The sequence below is a fragment of the Geotrypetes seraphini genome, chromosome 3 (assembly GCF_902459505.1).
Source record: "Geotrypetes seraphini chromosome 3, aGeoSer1.1, whole genome shotgun sequence".
NCBI classification, from domain to species: Eukaryota; Metazoa; Chordata; class Amphibia; order Gymnophiona; family Dermophiidae; genus Geotrypetes; species Geotrypetes seraphini.
The window spans coordinates 47,729,489-47,746,743 of NC_047086.1; the positions used below are offsets into that span (position 1 = coordinate 47,729,489).

At 45.0% G+C, this 17,255-nt stretch overlaps 1 protein-coding gene across 7 annotated transcripts in view; it reads right to left on the minus strand.

Moving 5' to 3' along the window:
• Positions 1-13,453, minus strand: part of SENP6 (SUMO specific peptidase 6) — a 373,212-nt gene extending 359,759 nt beyond the window's left edge. For 5 of the 7 annotated variants that reach the window (XM_033935430.1, XM_033935428.1, XM_033935423.1 and 2 more), the window contains exon 1: positions 12,820-13,453. Coding sequence is in view for 5 of the 7 variants with exons in the window: in XM_033935428.1 (XP_033791319.1) it covers positions 12,820-12,853 (34 nt within the window). In the remaining 2 variants the exon portion in view is untranslated. The remainder of the gene's footprint in view (positions 1-12,819) is intronic. The other 2 variants (XM_033935433.1, XM_033935427.1) reach the window with 1 other exon arrangement.
• Positions 13,454-17,255: the final 3,802 nt, after the last annotated feature.

The following is a 17,255-nucleotide window of genomic DNA, read 5'->3' on the forward strand; positions in this document are numbered from 1 at the left end:
AACAACGGAAAGAACCTGTGCCTCCTTGTTTGTTTTTGTAATACACTGTGACCTAATTGATCACTTTGCTGAAAAGCTTTGAGAGCATTGTAGATCGCTCCAGTTTCAACAGATTTATATGACAAAGGCAGTCCTGGGCAGACCAATGACCTTGCGTACGAAGACCGTCCAGATGAGCTCCCCAAGCATAAATGGACGAGTTGGTGGTCAGAACTTTCTGATGAGGAGGAGTATGGAACAAAAAATCTCAGGACAGATTGGAAGAGTTCAACCACCGGTGTAGTGACTGTCAAATTGAAGATATGATGTAATGTGTTGAGAGAGTGGGTCGAGAGCTTGAGACCACCGAGATGCAAGAGTCCATTGAGGTATCCTGAGATGAAGTCTTGCAAACGGAGTAAACATGCACTGTGGAAGCCATGTGGCCCAGGAGTACCATCATTTGTCTGGCTGAGATTGATGGCAGATGATAAAGTGCAAAGTTGAATCAAATTGTCTTGTCTTTGCTGAAGTACAAACGCTCTAAGATGATCAGTTTCAAGCAGAGCTCCTATAAATTGTAGAGTATGAGATGGTTGAAATTGGAATTTGGGATTTTGAAACCCAACTGTTGAAGAAAGGAAATTATCATGCAAGTCGCTGTCACCCCTTACGATGTAGGATCCTTAATCAGCCAGTCATCTAAGTAAGGAAAGACTCGGAGGCCTTGAAACCATAGTGCTGCTGCCACTACAACCAGGCATTTGGTGAATACTGTGGGAGAAGATGCAAAGCCAAAGGGTAGTACTTTATATTGATAATGGTGACGAGCCGCCTGAAATCGGAGGACTCGCTTCTTTCAGATTCAGAGAGCATAGCCAGTTGTTGCAATCTAAGAAAGGATATTAAGTTGCTAGGGATAGCATCCGAAATTTTACCTTCACTAGAAACTTGTTAAGACACCGGAGGTCCAAGATTGGACGAAGACCTCCCGTCTTCTTCTGGACGAGAAAATACCTGGAGTGTGAAGATAGTATCCCTCTCGAATCACTGTTAGTACCCAGAGGTCTGTGGTAATCAGTTCCCAGCGAGGATAATAGAGTTGAAGCCATCTTCCGATGGGTTGAGGGAGAAGCTGGGATAGAGGAACAGCAGTTATGCTCTCGAGAAGTACGTCAAAAAGTATGAGCAGGCTTTTGTGGAGCTGCTGTCTGAGTCTTCCGAAGAGCTGTTGTTTCTGTTTCTTCTGCAGGTCTGGAAGAAAAAGGCTTGAAAGACTTGGAAAATGAAGGCTTAGGCTTGGATTTGACTAAGGCATCCCAATGTTTCTTATGGTCAGTGAGTTTTTGGGTAGCATTTTCAATAGAATCACCAGTTCATCAAACAAGTACAGAATGTTAGCCAATCTATCCTGGCGATTGATATCCATGTCCGAGACTCTGAGCCATGCCAGACGTCTCATTGCCACTGACATAGTTGAGGGTCTGGAAGGTAACTCAAGGGTGCGAGAGATGTGACAAAAATCCTGTAACTGCTGTGAAGGGATGTACCTATCAAAAGATGACAATTTCTTGACATAGCAGGAAATATAGAAATTGTAGTTTAGGACTCTGTTGACCAACATGGAGTTTTGGTACAAGTGGCAGCCAAACTTGTCCATAGTGCGCCCTTCATGCCCTGGTGGCACTGAGGCATAAACTCTGGATGGAGCAGATTTTTTCAAAGTTGATATCTTTTGTTTTATGAGTAGATCAAGGACATTTTTGTTGTTTATCTGCAATTACATCACTTTCTTTCCTGCCAATTTCTGCCCGTCCATAGAGGTGGCATCTGCCACTGCCACCCAGGATCTTGCGTTCCTATCCATCCCCCGCCCTCACTGAAGCCACTTCCGATGATCTCTGTCTCGCCGCACCACTCCCAAAGTCAACACAGTGTGACAACCTTGGAGCCACACTCGCTCCTTCAGTCTTCAGCAGCGCTCTTTGCAGTGGGCGGTGCACGCAGCGATTCAGGTGCTGCACGTAAGTGGCTGACCCAGAAGCCTTCTCTCTGATGTCAGAGGGAAACCTGTGAGTCAGCCACGTGCAGCGTGTGGGTCTGCTTGTGCCATCCATTGCAGGGAGTGCTGCTGGGGGCTGAGGAGCGAGTGCAGTTCAAAAAAGTAAGGGGGACATGATATTTTGCTTGACAAAGGCTGGAAGGCAGGGAGGGAGAGAAGGGTGACAGGGGGAGAAGGCCTTTATTGGATCTGCTGACAAGAAATTCCACAGATTGTTTATTGAGTTGGATATTGTGGTGGAGAGGGAACAGAGGGGATGCAAGGTAGGGTAATATTGGGCACAGTGATGGAGGGAGAGATGTGGCATGGTGCTAGAGAGGGGTGATAGGAATGGGCATGGGGCTAGTGGGCAGTGGTGAAAAATGCTGCACATGATCAGGGGGAAGAGAGAGGGAGACATGATGGATGTGGCAGTACAGGAGGTGGGAGAGATGTCTGGATCTCTCAAGACAGATAGACAGTGAGAGAGAGGAAGACTTGTTGCCAATGGGGCGGAGGACAGAGGAAGAAAAAAGTTGGACTCATGGAGGGACAGAGAGAGATGTTGGTTGGGGAATGGAACGAAGTCTGGAGGAGAGGAAACATGCAGGAGGCAGAAAGAAAGAAATGCTGGATAAACAGTCAGAAGAAGTGCAACCAGAGACCCATGAAATCACCAGACAACAAAGGTAGGAAAAATGATTTTATTTTCAATTTAGTGATCAAAATGTGTCAGTTTTGAGAATTTATATCTGCTGTCTATATTTTGGAATGGGTTTCCTTGAGCCCAGACCAGGGGCAGGCCCCTCTCCAACCCAGAAGGAAGAGCCCAGCAGGTATGGAGGTAGCTCACTCCTCCCAAGGCCTGGATGAACAACGGGAAAGAAGTCAGTGATTGAGGTTTGTCTCGTAGAGGCCCTCACATTGGCACCCTGCGAGGAGGCTATAGGAACTTTGCCCTTCCGGAGAGAGAACATACAATTTGGAAAGTTAGTAAAGCCTGACAATCAATTTGAACGCCCTATGGAAGGCTATCGAAATCATGGACACCAACCTGAGGAAAGTGACTACAGTACAAAATGATTGTGCCTCTATCAACCACACGGTGAACACTCAAGGTGAAATGCTGCGAGAACACGGTGAGAGTATCCAAAAGCATGAAGAACAGATTAATCAAATTAAGACTTTAGAAATGGAAATGATTAAATAGGTCTTATATCCAGAAAGTTAGAATTTGTGGAAAATAAACAAAGAAAAAATAATTTGAGAATGTTCACTTTTCCAAAATCTTTAATCGTGTCAGCAGCTGAAATATTACGGAGATATGAGAGAGATATTGTTAATTTCAACAGAAAATTTACCACCTATATTGAGAGTGCAATCTCTCTACTTGGCGAGTAAATTAGAAAGTTCTACTCCTACTGACACGGTTGGAGAGGCTGGTGGTGAGATGAATCTAACAAATTTTGGGGAAAATTCTTTAGAAGTAATTACGGAGAGGACTACCCTTGTTGTGACGTTTACTTTGCAATCTGATAGGGACCTAATTCTTCAGACATATTAATGAGCAATTTCTAGATAACATAAGAACATAAGTAATGCCTCTACTGGGTCAGACCAGAGGTCCATCATACCCAGAAGTCCGCTCACGCTGCGGCCCATCAGGTCCAGGACCTGTATAGTAATCCTCTATCTATACCCTTCTATCCCCTTTTCCTTCAGGAAATCATCCAATCCCTTCTTGAACCCCAAAACCTTACTCTGTCCTATCACGCCCTCTGGAAGTGCATTCCAGGTGTCCACCCCCCCTCTGGGTGAAGAAGAACTTCTTAGCATTGGTTTTGAATCTGTCCCCCCTCTCGTTCTTGTAGTCTTCGAAAGTTTGACGAATCTGTCCTCCACTTTCTCTATGCCTTCATGATCTTGTAAGTCTCTATCAAATCCCCTCTAAGTCTCCGCTTCTCCAGGGAAAAGAGCCCTAGTTTCTCCAATCTTTCAGCGTATGAAAGGTTTTCCATACCCTTTATCAAATGTGCCACTCTCTTCTGAACCCTCTCGAGTATCGCCATATCCTTCTTTAGGTACGGCGACCAATATTGGACGCAGTACTCCAGATGCGGGCGCACCATCGCCCGATACAACAGCAGGATAACTTTTTTCGTTCTGGTTGTAATACCCTTCTTAATTATACCTAGCATTCTATTCGCTTTCTTAGCGCACTGTGCCGACAGCTTCATTATCTTGTCCACTATTACCCCCAAGTCCCTTTCTTGGGTACTCTCACTCAATGACAGCTGTCCCATCGTGCAGCTGTACCTCGGGTTTCTGTTTCCTACGAGCAAGACTCTACATTTCTCTACATTAAACTTCATCTGCCATCTCATCACCCACTCCCCTAGTTTGTTCAGGTCCCTTTGTAAATCTTCGCAGTCTTCTATAGTCCTAGCCCTATTAAATAGTTTGGTGTCGTCTGCGAATTTTATTACTTCGCACTTCATCCCTGTTTCTAGATCATTTATAAATACATTGAATAGCAGCGGTCCAAGCACCGACCTCTGCAGAACACCACTCGTGACCCTCCTCCAGTCCAAGTAGTGGCCCTTCACTCCTACCCTCTGCTTCTTATCCGCCAACCAATTACTGATCCATCTGTGTACGTCTCCTTCCACCCCATGGTTCTTCAGTTTCCGAAGTAGGCGTTCATGGGGTACCTTGTCAAAGGCTTTTTGGAAGTCTAAGTATATGATTTCTATGGGGTCCCCTTTGTCCATCCGTTTGTTAATTCCTTCGAAGAAGTGCAATAAGTTCGTCAGGCATGATCTTCCCTTGCAGAAGCCATGTTGGCTTGTTATCATAAGTTTATTCCTTTCTAGATGCTCCTTGATGCTATCTTTTTATCAGTGCTTCCGCCATTTTCCCCGGGACCGAGGTCAGACTTACCGGTCTGTAGTTCCCCGGGTCACTTCTCAATCCCTTTTTAAAGATGGGCGTAACATTGGCTATCTTCCACTCCTCCGGGATCACGTCTGTTTTCAGGGATAGATTACAGATGTGCTGTAGTTCTGCTATTTCCTCCTTTAGTTCTTTCAGTACCCTAGGGTGGATTCCATCCGGGCCCGGTGATTTGTCAGTTTTTAATTTTTCTATCTGCCTGTGTACGTCTTCGAGGCTTACTTCCATGTTAATTTTTCTGCTTGGTCTCCTTTGAAGATTTGTTCAGGTTCCGGTATATTAGATGTGTCCTCTTTTGTAAATACTGATGAAAAGAACATTTTTAGTCTTTCCACCACTTTTTCTCCTCCTTCACCACTCCCTTCTTATCTCCGTCATCCAGCAGTCCCACCTCCTCCTTGATATATCTCAAGTAACACAGAAAAGAAGGAAGGACTTTTTAGGATAGGGGTCTAGAGTCCTTGTTGTAGGAGCATCCTTCATGTTAAAATTTCTTGCAAAATGTTGTGTTTCATTAGCTAGAAAAATTTCTTATTTTTTGAACCAAAGCAATTGCTGGATTTTATCGTGGTTAAGGAAGGGGGAGGGATAATAAGGCCAATAGTTTTTCCCACAACTTAAAACATACCAGTTGCAGACTTTGTACTCCTATTGCTGTCCTTTTTGAAATATAATGATTTTCATTTTTATTTTGTTCCCTCTCTTGGTCCCGACAATAGTGGACTAATAATAATTTTCCTATTACAGGGTAATTTGTTTCACTGTAAAAACTAAGTGGGTTTATTATTATGGATCTGTATTCAAATATTGTATGCTTGTCTTTAAGATTGTAAAATAGCAAATTAAAAAGAAAAATGGAGCAGATTAGCACAACACCTTCATGCTCGCCTTCAGAAGAAAAACTGAAGGGGGCAGCAGAGTCTAGGGAGAAGAAGGATTAGCTGAAAAGCTATGACTGACATCTTCTGCAAAATGCTCGTGAGCAGCCATGGACAACCCTATGATACACACAACAGGGAATGGTGAGGACAAGATGTCAGAAATCCAGCCAACTACCATATTTCCCCATATACAGTATAGGCCGCGGCCTATACATGGGTTTTACAAACCCGTGTATGGGGCGAAGCCTATATAAAAATGTTAAATCATCCCACCCACACCTGGTACCTTTTACGGAGCCCCCTGAACGGCAAATCGCCAGCGGTGCAGGGCAGCCGCGACCTCTTCGGCATCCAGTCTGCCCCCGCACCGTTTGCTGAGTGACTGATGTCAGTTTTCGCGAGTCCCACAAGAGCTGACGTCAGCCATTCAGCAAGCAGTGTGGGGGCAGGTTGGACACCGAAGAGATTGCGGCTACTCTGCACCGCTGGAGATTCGCCTTCCAGGGGGGCTCGAAAAAGGTACCAGGGGGGTAGATTTTAAAAGGAGGTACCGGAAGATAAGCTATGGCTAATACCATGGGGCGGCTTATCTTCTGTTTTTTAAACATAGGCTGCCCTTTTCTGGGTATGGCCTATGCAGAGGGGCAGCCTATATTCGGGGAAATACGGTATACACCCCTGGCTGGATTTCTGACATCTTGGTCTCATGACTCTCTGTTGTGTGTTCCTATCTCGTTATTGAGGCCAGTCTGGTTTCAGATTCAGTTTCAACCCTATTCAGAATATCATCCCTATTGCACTGTTAGATTCTCTTATAAAATACTGAACATTTTTATGATATAATTATATGTTCTTCTATTATATTGTTATATAAACCTTTGAAATGAAATTTATTATAGCAACTTACAATATACACTATATCAATGATAAAATATGCTATCTCATGATGAACTGATCCTATCCACTTACATGGTAAACTAAAAAAACACCATGAGCATCTTCTCTCACATCAGGCTGCTCTATGGGGTAAAGACCTAGAACAACTCCTATTGCCCACCACTTATGAGGTATTCAGGAAACGCCTCAAAACTCACCTATTCCTGAAATACCTAGACAGCTGACCCACTTCCCTCCTTCCCCTCTCTTGTCCTTTCTCCCCATTGTTCCCACATCCCTTAAGTTAACTCAACTTGTACGTCAATTCAACTTGTACTCCACTAATCTTCTGTAAACCGCATAGAACTTAACGGTATTGCGGTATATAAACTGTTATTATTATTATGGTATGACAGCCATGTACATGGGATAACACCATACAAAGTAGCAGACCTGCAATAACATACAGCCTACATTACAGATTCAACAACATTCTAAACATATTCTATGCCAGGGGTGCACAACTCTGAACCTCGAGGGCCGAATCCAGTCAGGTTTTCCCCAATGAATATGCATGAGATCTATTTGCCTACATTGAAATCCTGAAAACTTGGCCTGGCGAGGGCATATTGTGCACTACAACCAACATTATTTGCTCTACTTCATGAACTTGTCTACAAAAATGACTTTTCATAAGAACATAAAAGTAGCCTTACTGGGTCAGACCAATAGTCCATCAAACCCAGTAGCCTGTTCTCATGGTAGCCAATCCAGGTCACTACTACTTGGCAAAAACCCAAATATCATAATTTCTACAACTACTGAACTATCAAAAAGATATATCTTTACAGTACAAGAGGTATGCAAGCAAGCATAAAATTGAGATCATCAACATGCATAGGTGTAACAATGTAACAAATGCAGAAAGTGAATGTCCACAAAAGTAAAATCCTATTCTTTTCATATTTTGTACTGGCATTTAACTGTATTAGAATTATTTCTATTCATTATTTACTGTTATTCATTTATTACTAGATTAGTTTTCAAAACTATTGTTATCTTACTGTCCTAGCACATATGCACAGTAAAACGTTTAGCTAGTTTTAAGATGCAAGGCACCCTTGATCCCTTAAAAGAGGGGAGACAGGATGTTAAAATGAAATGTACAGAGCCCACTATTCACATATTCTGATGTACAGTGCTCCCCCGTGAATTTGCGGTCCGCGGTTCCGGTCATTCGCAGTATTTTCTGACCGCAAAGGGGTCAAAGCAGTTCTTGATTGGTGAGGCCCGACTTTAGTACAGGAAGAGGCAGTCTGAGCATACTGCGAGTGATTTCCTTCACTCACCGGTGCTCCGGCTGCCCTCTCCTGCCTCTCCAGCTGCCCTCTCCTGTCTCCCCTGCCTAAAAAATGTATTCGCAGTTTTTCGACATTCGTGGGGGTTCCTGGAACAGAACCCCCGCGAATATTGGGGGAGTATTGTATACACACCCATGCTTCTCCAGGTCTCAGTATCTCTGTGTAAAGCTAAGTAGAAGATCTATTCCTGGATGCCTGGAGGGATGCCCGAGGGAAATGGTGGAGAAGAAAACGGTAACAAAATACAAAAAGCGTGGGATAAACAGAAAGGATCTCTAACAAGAAAATGAATGGTAAAAATTAAAGAACTAAGGCCGGTACTGGACAGACTTCATGGTCTGTGTCCCATATATGTTGATTTGGTATAGGATGGGCTGGGAAGGACATCAACAGGAACTCCACTAACTTGAAACATGAGGAAGCTACTGGCCAGACTTTATAGTAGGTATCCTGAAAACAACAGGATGGTTGGATAGGCTGGCGTGAGCTTGGACAGCAAATCCAGCATTTGGAAACTAAGACAATACCAGGTGGAATTTACAGTCTATGGCCCAGAAATATCAAAGAAAAGAGACAAGTGAATTTAATCATGTATTTTTAAATGACTATAACTAATGAGTAGACTGGATGGACCATTCAGGTCATTTTATTTGCCGTCATTTACTATATTGCTATGTTTATTCTGTTACCTGATACACTAAAACACAGAATATGCACTTTTCTATAATGATTTATGTGCTCTCCCACAAGTCTGTACACACAAAAAAATGTACATCAGTTGTATATAATTTGTTTACTGTTTAAGGTGTAAAAACCTTTTTTTTTTTTGCATATGTAATATGTCTTGCATTTATATGCAAATGCGTGAGCCCCTGAGACTGACACCTGATTATACTATGTTCCATCACTTAAAACCATTAATACACGAAGACAATACATTTTTTCTGTCGTGGCTCCCCAATTGTGGAATTCCTTGCCAATCTACTTAAGGGAGGAAAGAAATGTTGGTAGATTTAAGAGTCAATTAAAATGTTTTCTTTTTAAAGATGCATTTGAATGCTAGACATCGTAAAAACACCAAAACCAAAGCAAAATCCATCCTTTTTTAAAAAACAAAACAAAAATCCCTCCTCTTATAATTTTCCTTGATTGTCTCATCTGCCTTTAATTATTGTATTTCAATCCTATTTACCCTACTGGTCTCATCTGTTCTGAAAGTCATGTATTTGTTATATGAACTTTTTGTTCCCCTGTGTATTGTTATAAAATATTTTTAGAATTGTACATCGCCCTGACTATATGATAGGGCGATTACCAAATTTTAAATAAACTTGAAATGTAATCTGGAGCAAAGGGATATATTTCACCAATTTAACAAAGAAAACATTTTTGCCATTCAGTAACTTTCTCTACAATAGAACAAATCATATATACAAAGCCTTCTGGTCTCGCTCTCTCCGAGATTCTCAGATTCAGAATCTCGGAGAGAGCGAGACCAGAAGGCCTTGAGCATGCGCAAATGTTCAAGGCCCAGTCCAGCCCAGCACAAGCAAGAGGAAGGATCGCCCAGCCCAGCACAGAAGAGGGAGGATCTTCGGGCACCGGCATGTCCTGTGTGTTGGTGCTGGTGCCGGTGCCCAATCGGGGTAAGGGATATCGTTTTGGTGCTCGGGGGAGCATGTAAGATCGCAGGGGGGGGGAACGACTCGAGCGGGGGGATGCCGGATCGCGGGGGGGATGGAGCAGCGGCCGTGGCCTCAAGAGGGGAGATTGGAGCAGCGCCGGTAACCTCGGGTGGGGGGGGGGGGGGTTGGTGGAACAAATCAAAGCGAGTTTCCATTCATTCCTATGGGGAAACTCGCTTTGATATACAAGCAATTTGGTTTACGAGCATACTTCTGGAACGAATTATGCTGGTAAACCAAGGTTCCACTGTACTTAAATATAAACCGAAGTAACCTTTTTCTGCTCCCAAAGAGAAGGAAAAAAGGTTGACTCAAATATAAACCGGGGAGGTTTATATTCAAGTGTCCTGCCCTTCCAGGCTCTGCACTCAGCCCCCCTCTCTCACCAGGCTCTGCTCCCAGCCCCCCTCTCTCCTTGGCTCTGCGCCCAGCCCCTCCCTCACTCCCCTCCCCTGCCCTACCAGGCTCTGCACCCAGTCCCCCTTCTCTCCCTACCCTGCACCTTGTCCCCGACCCTCCTTGGCTCTGCATCCAGCCCCCCCTCCCTCCCCGGCTCTGCACCCTGTTTCCCCCCTCCCTCCTGTTGCCTTACAGACCTCCATCGGGCCTGTCGTTAAGACAGCGACAACTCATGGCAGACATTCAGAAAGTGGCTCTGAATGGGGCAAGAGTGTAGGAAGATTCCTCCTGCTCCAGTTAACCACTGGACCACTAGGGATTTTAAGGTACCGTTTCGGAGAGGCAGGAGGGACGTGAAAATTATTAGAGTCAGGAGACAGGACTACCAGGTCTTATGGCAAACCCAGTGGAGGCCTGCATGTACGTGAGGGTAGCATGTGGGCACTGGCCTGAATATAAACAGAGATCCCATTTTTGGGCCATTTCTTTCTTTTGGCCCAAAAATCTCGGTTTATATTTGAGTATATACCGTAACCTTTCAACTAATAACATTTCTCCTTCCAGCTAATACTATATCGTAATTTGAGACATACACATTGCAGGTCTATCATTTGTGGTATAACAATAATTTAGAAAGTTAGTCTAACAAGAAATGAACAACAATAAATAATGGATAGAAATAATGGTAATACACTTAAATGATAGAAAATATGAAAAGAAATATCTTTACAGTATGAGAGGTATGCAAGCAAATATAAAATTCAGATTATCAAATTCATGTATGATACTGAAATACAAAGTAAATATAGCTTCAGAAGTGTATTAGGCCATAGAACAGATCTTTTACTTACCCCCTCTTTTACTAAGGTGCACTAGCATTTTTAGCGCGCACTACCCCCCGCGCTACGCATGAAAACTAACACCAGCTCAATGGTGGCGTTAGCGTCTAACATGCGCACACTAAAACCGCTAGCGCAGCTTAGTAAAAGGAGCCCTTAGTTTTGTACAGAGATAGTGAGACCTGAAGAAGCATGGATGAGTGTGTACAGTATACATCACAATATGTGAATACTGGGCTCTGTTCATTTCGCTTCAACATCCTGTCTCCCCTCTTTTAAGGGTGCCTTGCATCTCAAAACAAGCTAAACGTTTTACTGTGCATGTGTGTTAGGACAGTAAGATAGTATATTTAATGCAATAAAATTTGCAACCTTATATTTCTAATTAGCAAGGAAAATCTCAGAATTGCTAATAACTAAGAAGGCCCTTTTTAAGCCTAATTTTACCATGGTAGTCAAAAAAGGACTTTTTCCTATTTGTTGAATATATAGCTATGCACTGTTAGCATTAGCATGTGTCCATTAAAAAAAAAAAAAATTGAACACTGGAGCCCTTATCACCTCCTATTTAAATAGGAGGCATTAAGGGCTCACATATTATGGACAGAATAACCAGTTAGCATGGTGGTGATATCAGCAGGTTGGTTAGGGCATCCTCACCCATTCTCCACCCTGACACACCCCATCCAAAACAGAACCGCAAGGTAATGGCGGAATAGAAATCCCTAATGTAATGTAATGATAAAAAATATTACCATGTGCTTACCATATGCAGATGGCAAAACTTACAAGAAACACTTTAGTACATCCACATTAAGCCATTTTTGTTGTGTTAGGTGTGCATTAGCACCTAACAGCTTAGAAAAAGGCCCTTAGGTTCTTATGATAACCTGTTTACTGGAAAACAGCAACCCTGACTTTATTCAGTAGATCATGGTATGAGAAACTCAGATTACTGATCAGTTGTTAAAGTTAAGCAAATATAATACAAAATACAAGAGTTACAAGGAGCTTTCTACATTAAAATCAAAACTCTTGTGTAAAAATGTTTCCCATTTATACACTTCTATACAAATTCCTTACACCATGAAGTAAAAACCCCACACAAAACTAAAAACAAGACTCAGAATTCCATATCTAAGAGAACAAAATAATATTTGTGTGTGTTAAAAGCAGATTTTAAAAGTCCTACAAGATAGCTAAAAGTAGAAAAAACAAAAACAAGGACGCTTGATATTTCAAGCCAAGACTCCGAGGCGAAATATTTTTAACTCACAACCTGCAACAACAGTTTATTATTTCTATACCGCCACCAGACTCACGCAGAGCTGCACATTTAAACACGCAACCTAGAGAGCTGCGTTCATTTTTTGTGTGTTATTTTGACTTATTATAAAGCCCGGACATCGAGTAATACTCAAGGCTATATAAATGTCAAGACCCACAAAAACTCTACCTTGGTAACAAAAAGAAATGGGAATAGGTTTCTTCGGCACACCCCCCCCCCCCTCCATAGCTCTACAGAAAGCTAGAGATGCCCTCTTGGCGGGGGACGGGCGGTTGACGTTTCCACTCATTACCCTCTATAATACACACAACAACAGAAAAGAGTTGTGGCAGGCCTCAACCAAGCCTGACCGCCACCAGCCAGCAAACTCTTCACCCCCCTGGCTTTGCCGGAGCTGAGCGTCCCACTGGTCGGCCTGGGCCCTGGGAAGAAACGCCGAATATGGAAAGTGCCTCCGCCGCCTCTTTCCCCCTCCGCCAGAGCTGGTGCGGCTGACCTAAGGCCGCCCTCGTCCCTACCTTGCAGAAACCGGCTCTCCCTGCTGCCAGCCATCTTCCAGCTCACTCCATAGTTCGGGTCAGGAGGGGAGGGGGGGCGGTTTCTTTCAACAGGGACAACGGGGCAGGCCGGGCGGTGGGAAGAGGATTCGGAAGCTGTCACTGTTCCAGACGCGCCAGCTGCTACGGGCGAGACGACGAGTACGGCGGCGGCGAGAGGCCAGCTCCGCCGCTCTTAGGGTCCGGAGGAAGGGGGTGGGGGTCGCGCGCTGCTCTCTCTCTTCCCGGGCTCCGGAGCTGACCCCCGACTCGTCTACGGCTCCTCTCCCGCAGCCGCCGATTCTCCTCAAATCCACAGGCCGCGATGATTTCTCGCTCCCCACTCCCGCTCCAGTAAACGCAGCGACTCAACTCCCCAAGCCGTCTCCGCAGCGCCCCCTTCCACACGCAATAAAATAAATAACTTGACGTGAAGTTGCATTACAAGGAGACGGGGGAGGGGTGGGGGGAAGCTAGCCGAGAAAACGTGAGCTCGGCGCGGGCCCGCGCGGCGCTCTCGCGAGGAGCGGCACGCGGTAGCGTGGCTTCGACGTTTCGCGACGCCTTTGTGTGTGGCGTTCGGCGCGGGTGTTTCTCGGCGTAGTGCTGGGGAAGACCGACCGGCTGGGGCTGGGGAAAAATGGGCAGGCGCTGCCGAAGAGCAGAGTCTGGCCTCGAATGACCTTTTTTTTGTTGTTGTTTATCTTGGATGACGATTTAAAGTGAATTAATTTATTTCACTTCTTGCTAATTTTTTTTGTTTAGCTTTAATAGGTAAATTGCTCCTATTGAATTGTGAGAAATTAGGACATGAAAATCGTAGAATTAACGGTTTATGAACCTTTAAAAAAAATACAGTACTCTTAAAAAGTAATAAGTATGTCATTTTTCTTATTTGCACTAAAATGTGTACTGTATAACTCTTCACTAAATATAAATATAACCCATCCTCTGGGTGGGGTGGTGAGAAATTACGATAAAGGAAAATGCATCAAAACCCTCACTGCATGACCTACAAAACACCCCTATCACAAACAATCCAGGCAGTGGGATCTTTTCTTTAAAATCAGCTTGATTTGTGAAACCACAAAAAATGATTTTTTAACAATCAAAATGATGCCCCCCCCCAACAAAAAAAATCAAAATCATATAAATAAAGCAGAAAAAAAAACCTAAGGAGTGCTTTTACTAAGCTGCAGCAAGAAATGGCCTTGGAAAGCCCTGATGTGGGTCAAAATTTTCCACACACTAAAGCCACTTTTTCAGTGGCCAGAAAATGGCTGAGTTTACAATATAATGGCCATGCACTAATGTCATTAACAAACAACCATTGAAAGATTAGGTTTCTTTACCTCTGCTAATTTTCCTTCTTGTAAATCTCCTCTGGAGGCTGAACTCGTGGGATCTTGTATCCTCTTTAGCCTCGGCTGCAGGGCTAATAAAACTTGTTCCCTCCCCTGTAGGCTCTCTGCCTGGTAGCTTCCTGTTATGCTCAGTTTGTCGAAAAGCCAGTGATATCTAGTGCAAACAGGAAACAGAAAAAGAGAAGAGAGGGTGCGGGAACTCCCGCTACCAGCCAATTCTGCTCACAAGTACATCAAATACAAGGAACCACGGCCAAAAAAGGCCAATTGTTTCTGTTTTTTGTTGGGGGGATTTCGTTTTTGTTACATAAGAAATAGAAATTTGAACAAGTACAAATTGCAAAACAGATAAATCCACCTAACGTAGACACAGCCTGAAATTCAGAGGGGGCCCCACCCAGGAACCCTGGCAACCCATGAACCCAACCTAACGGAACATGTATGGAATTCTTAGTGAGTTTGATCAAAGACAGTAATCCAGCTTACCAGTAACTGAAGAGGCGATCTTCGAAATGGACAAAACAGATGGACAGGAGTTCAGCCTCCAGAGGAGATTTACAAGAAGGAAGATTAACAGAGGTAAGAAACCTAATCTTTCAGTCTTGTACAATCCTTCTGGAGGCTGAACTTGTGGGACGTATCAAAGCAATCCCAATTATCAGGGGGGGCCCAATGAGCTTACCGCCAGAATGGAAGTGCCAAATGCCGCATCCCCCGAGCTACCACATCAAGCTGGTAAAACCTGGTAAAGGTATGAAGCGAAGCCCACATGGCCGCCCTACAAATCTCAAGCCATTCCTCTGGTAGAGTGAGCCTTCACTCCAAGGGGAGGCTTCTTCCCCACTGAAACATAGATAGCGGAAATGGCCACACATACCCATCCCGAGATAGTAGCCTTAGAAGCAGGTCGACCATGGCACGCAAGAACAAAGAGATGATCCAACAGACGGAAAACGTTAGTGGCCTCCAGGTATCTCAAAAGGAGACACCACACAGCCAGACACTGCAGAACATAGACTGGGAACCCGAAGGAACAAAGGCTGGCAGGGTCGCGGGATTCCTGCGGGGTTCCGATGTACTCGAGCCATGAGGCTCGTCTTCTTTTTCCTACCTGTCCTGCCGCAGCACACAGCCGACCGGAAGTCTTCCACGATGTCTGCGCTGACGTCGGAGGGAGGGCTTAAGCAAAGCCCTCCCTCCCTCCGACAGCGCTGACATTGGCTGTGTGCTGCGGCAGGGCAGGTAGGAAAAACTCAAGGCAGTGGCGTACCAAGGGGGGGGGGGCGGTCCGCCCCGGGGCAGCCTTAGGGGGTTGCAGAGCCGGCCAGAAACCCTTACTTTCATGGCGCTTTCCCCCAACCAACCGACTTCAGGCCCGGTCCGACAAACCTCCCTGCCCTGTAGCTGTGAATCTAAATTACCTTCTTACAGCAGCTGGATTCAGGGCAGGGAGGTTTGTCGGACCGGGTCTGTTCTGTTGTCGGGCGGGCGGGGAAGCGCCACGAAGGTAAGGGGCAGGGAGGTAGAAAGGGAGGAAAGTTGGAGTGGAGAGGAAAAGACGCTTAAGGGAAATGGGTAAAATTGAGGGGGGAGAAGGACGCTGAAAGCATTGGGGAAGACAGAGGGGGGAGAAGGAGCTGAAAGCACATGGGGAAGACAAAGGGGTAGAGAAGGACGCTAAAATGACATGGGGAAGACGGGGGGGAGAAGGACGCTGAAAGGACATGGGGAAGACAGGGGGGAGAAGGATGCTGAAAGGACATGGGGAAGATGGGGGGGAGAAGGACGCTGAAAGGAAATGGGGAAGAGAGAGTGGGGTGAAGACGCTGGCAGGGAAGAAGACAGAGATGCCAGACTATGGGGGGAGCGGAGGGAAGAAGATGGGTCCCAGACCAATTTGGAAGGGGGGAGAAAGGGAGAGGTTCAGTAACAGCAAATGGAAGAAACAGAGAGAAGAGAGATAGTGGATGGAAGGAATTGAATGAGAACATGAGGAAAGGAGAAACCAGGCAACAAAGGTAGGAAAAAAATTCTATTTTTTTTTTTTGCATCAGGATAAAGTAGTATATTAGTTGTGTTGATAAAAATTTATAAACATTAGAGGCTCTGGTAGAAACCCGTTTACAAAGTATGTATTCTTCCCAATTAATATTTCCAAATTAATAAAGTCTCTTTGCTTATTTGTAAATGGGTTTCTACCAGAGCCTTTAATTCAGTAGCATAATTAAATGAAATAACTATTTCTGAAGTTTATAGGGACGGGCGGGGATTTCTCACGGGGACAGGTAGGGACGGAGGGGATTCCTCACGGGGACAAGTGGGGATGGAGGGATTCCACACGGGGACGGGTGGGACTTTGACGGGGACGGGTGAGATTTCTGTCCCCGCGCAACTCTCTACTACAGACATGCAAACTGCTCCCCAGCCGGAGAGACTCACATCCAAAGTCAGGGTCACCCAGTCCAAGATCCGCAAGCCCCTTTGTTCAGAGTGACCGAGTTCAACCACCACAGCATACTGCTGTGCGCCGCAACCAACCAAAGCAGCTCCACCCTCAGCACATATCTCTGGGGATTCCACCGCGTGAGAAGGGATAACTGAAGACGACAAAATCACATCTATGGTCGCCCCCATGAGATCCAACACCTGCAGATACTGCCAGGCGGTCGGTGCTGGGAACGCTAACATGTCCCGAATCCCACTCCTGAGTTTGAGTTTTCTGGATTCTGGAAGAAATACCCGGTTCATCCCCATGTGGAACCGGACTCCCAGATACTCCAAGTCCTGCATTGGCTTGAGGCGACTCTTCTTCAGATTGATCACCCATCCGAGACTTTCCAACAAAGACACCACTTGGCAAACCACCAAGAGGCCCTGCACCCTCGAGGAATCTCTGATCAGCCAGTCATCTAGGTACAAATGTATGAGCACACCCAGTGATCACATATGATAAGCCGCCACCACCATGACTGTGGTGAATGATCTGGGTGCCGACGCCAAACTGAAAGATAGTGCCGCAAACTGGAAATACCTCCCAAGAACATGAAACCTCAG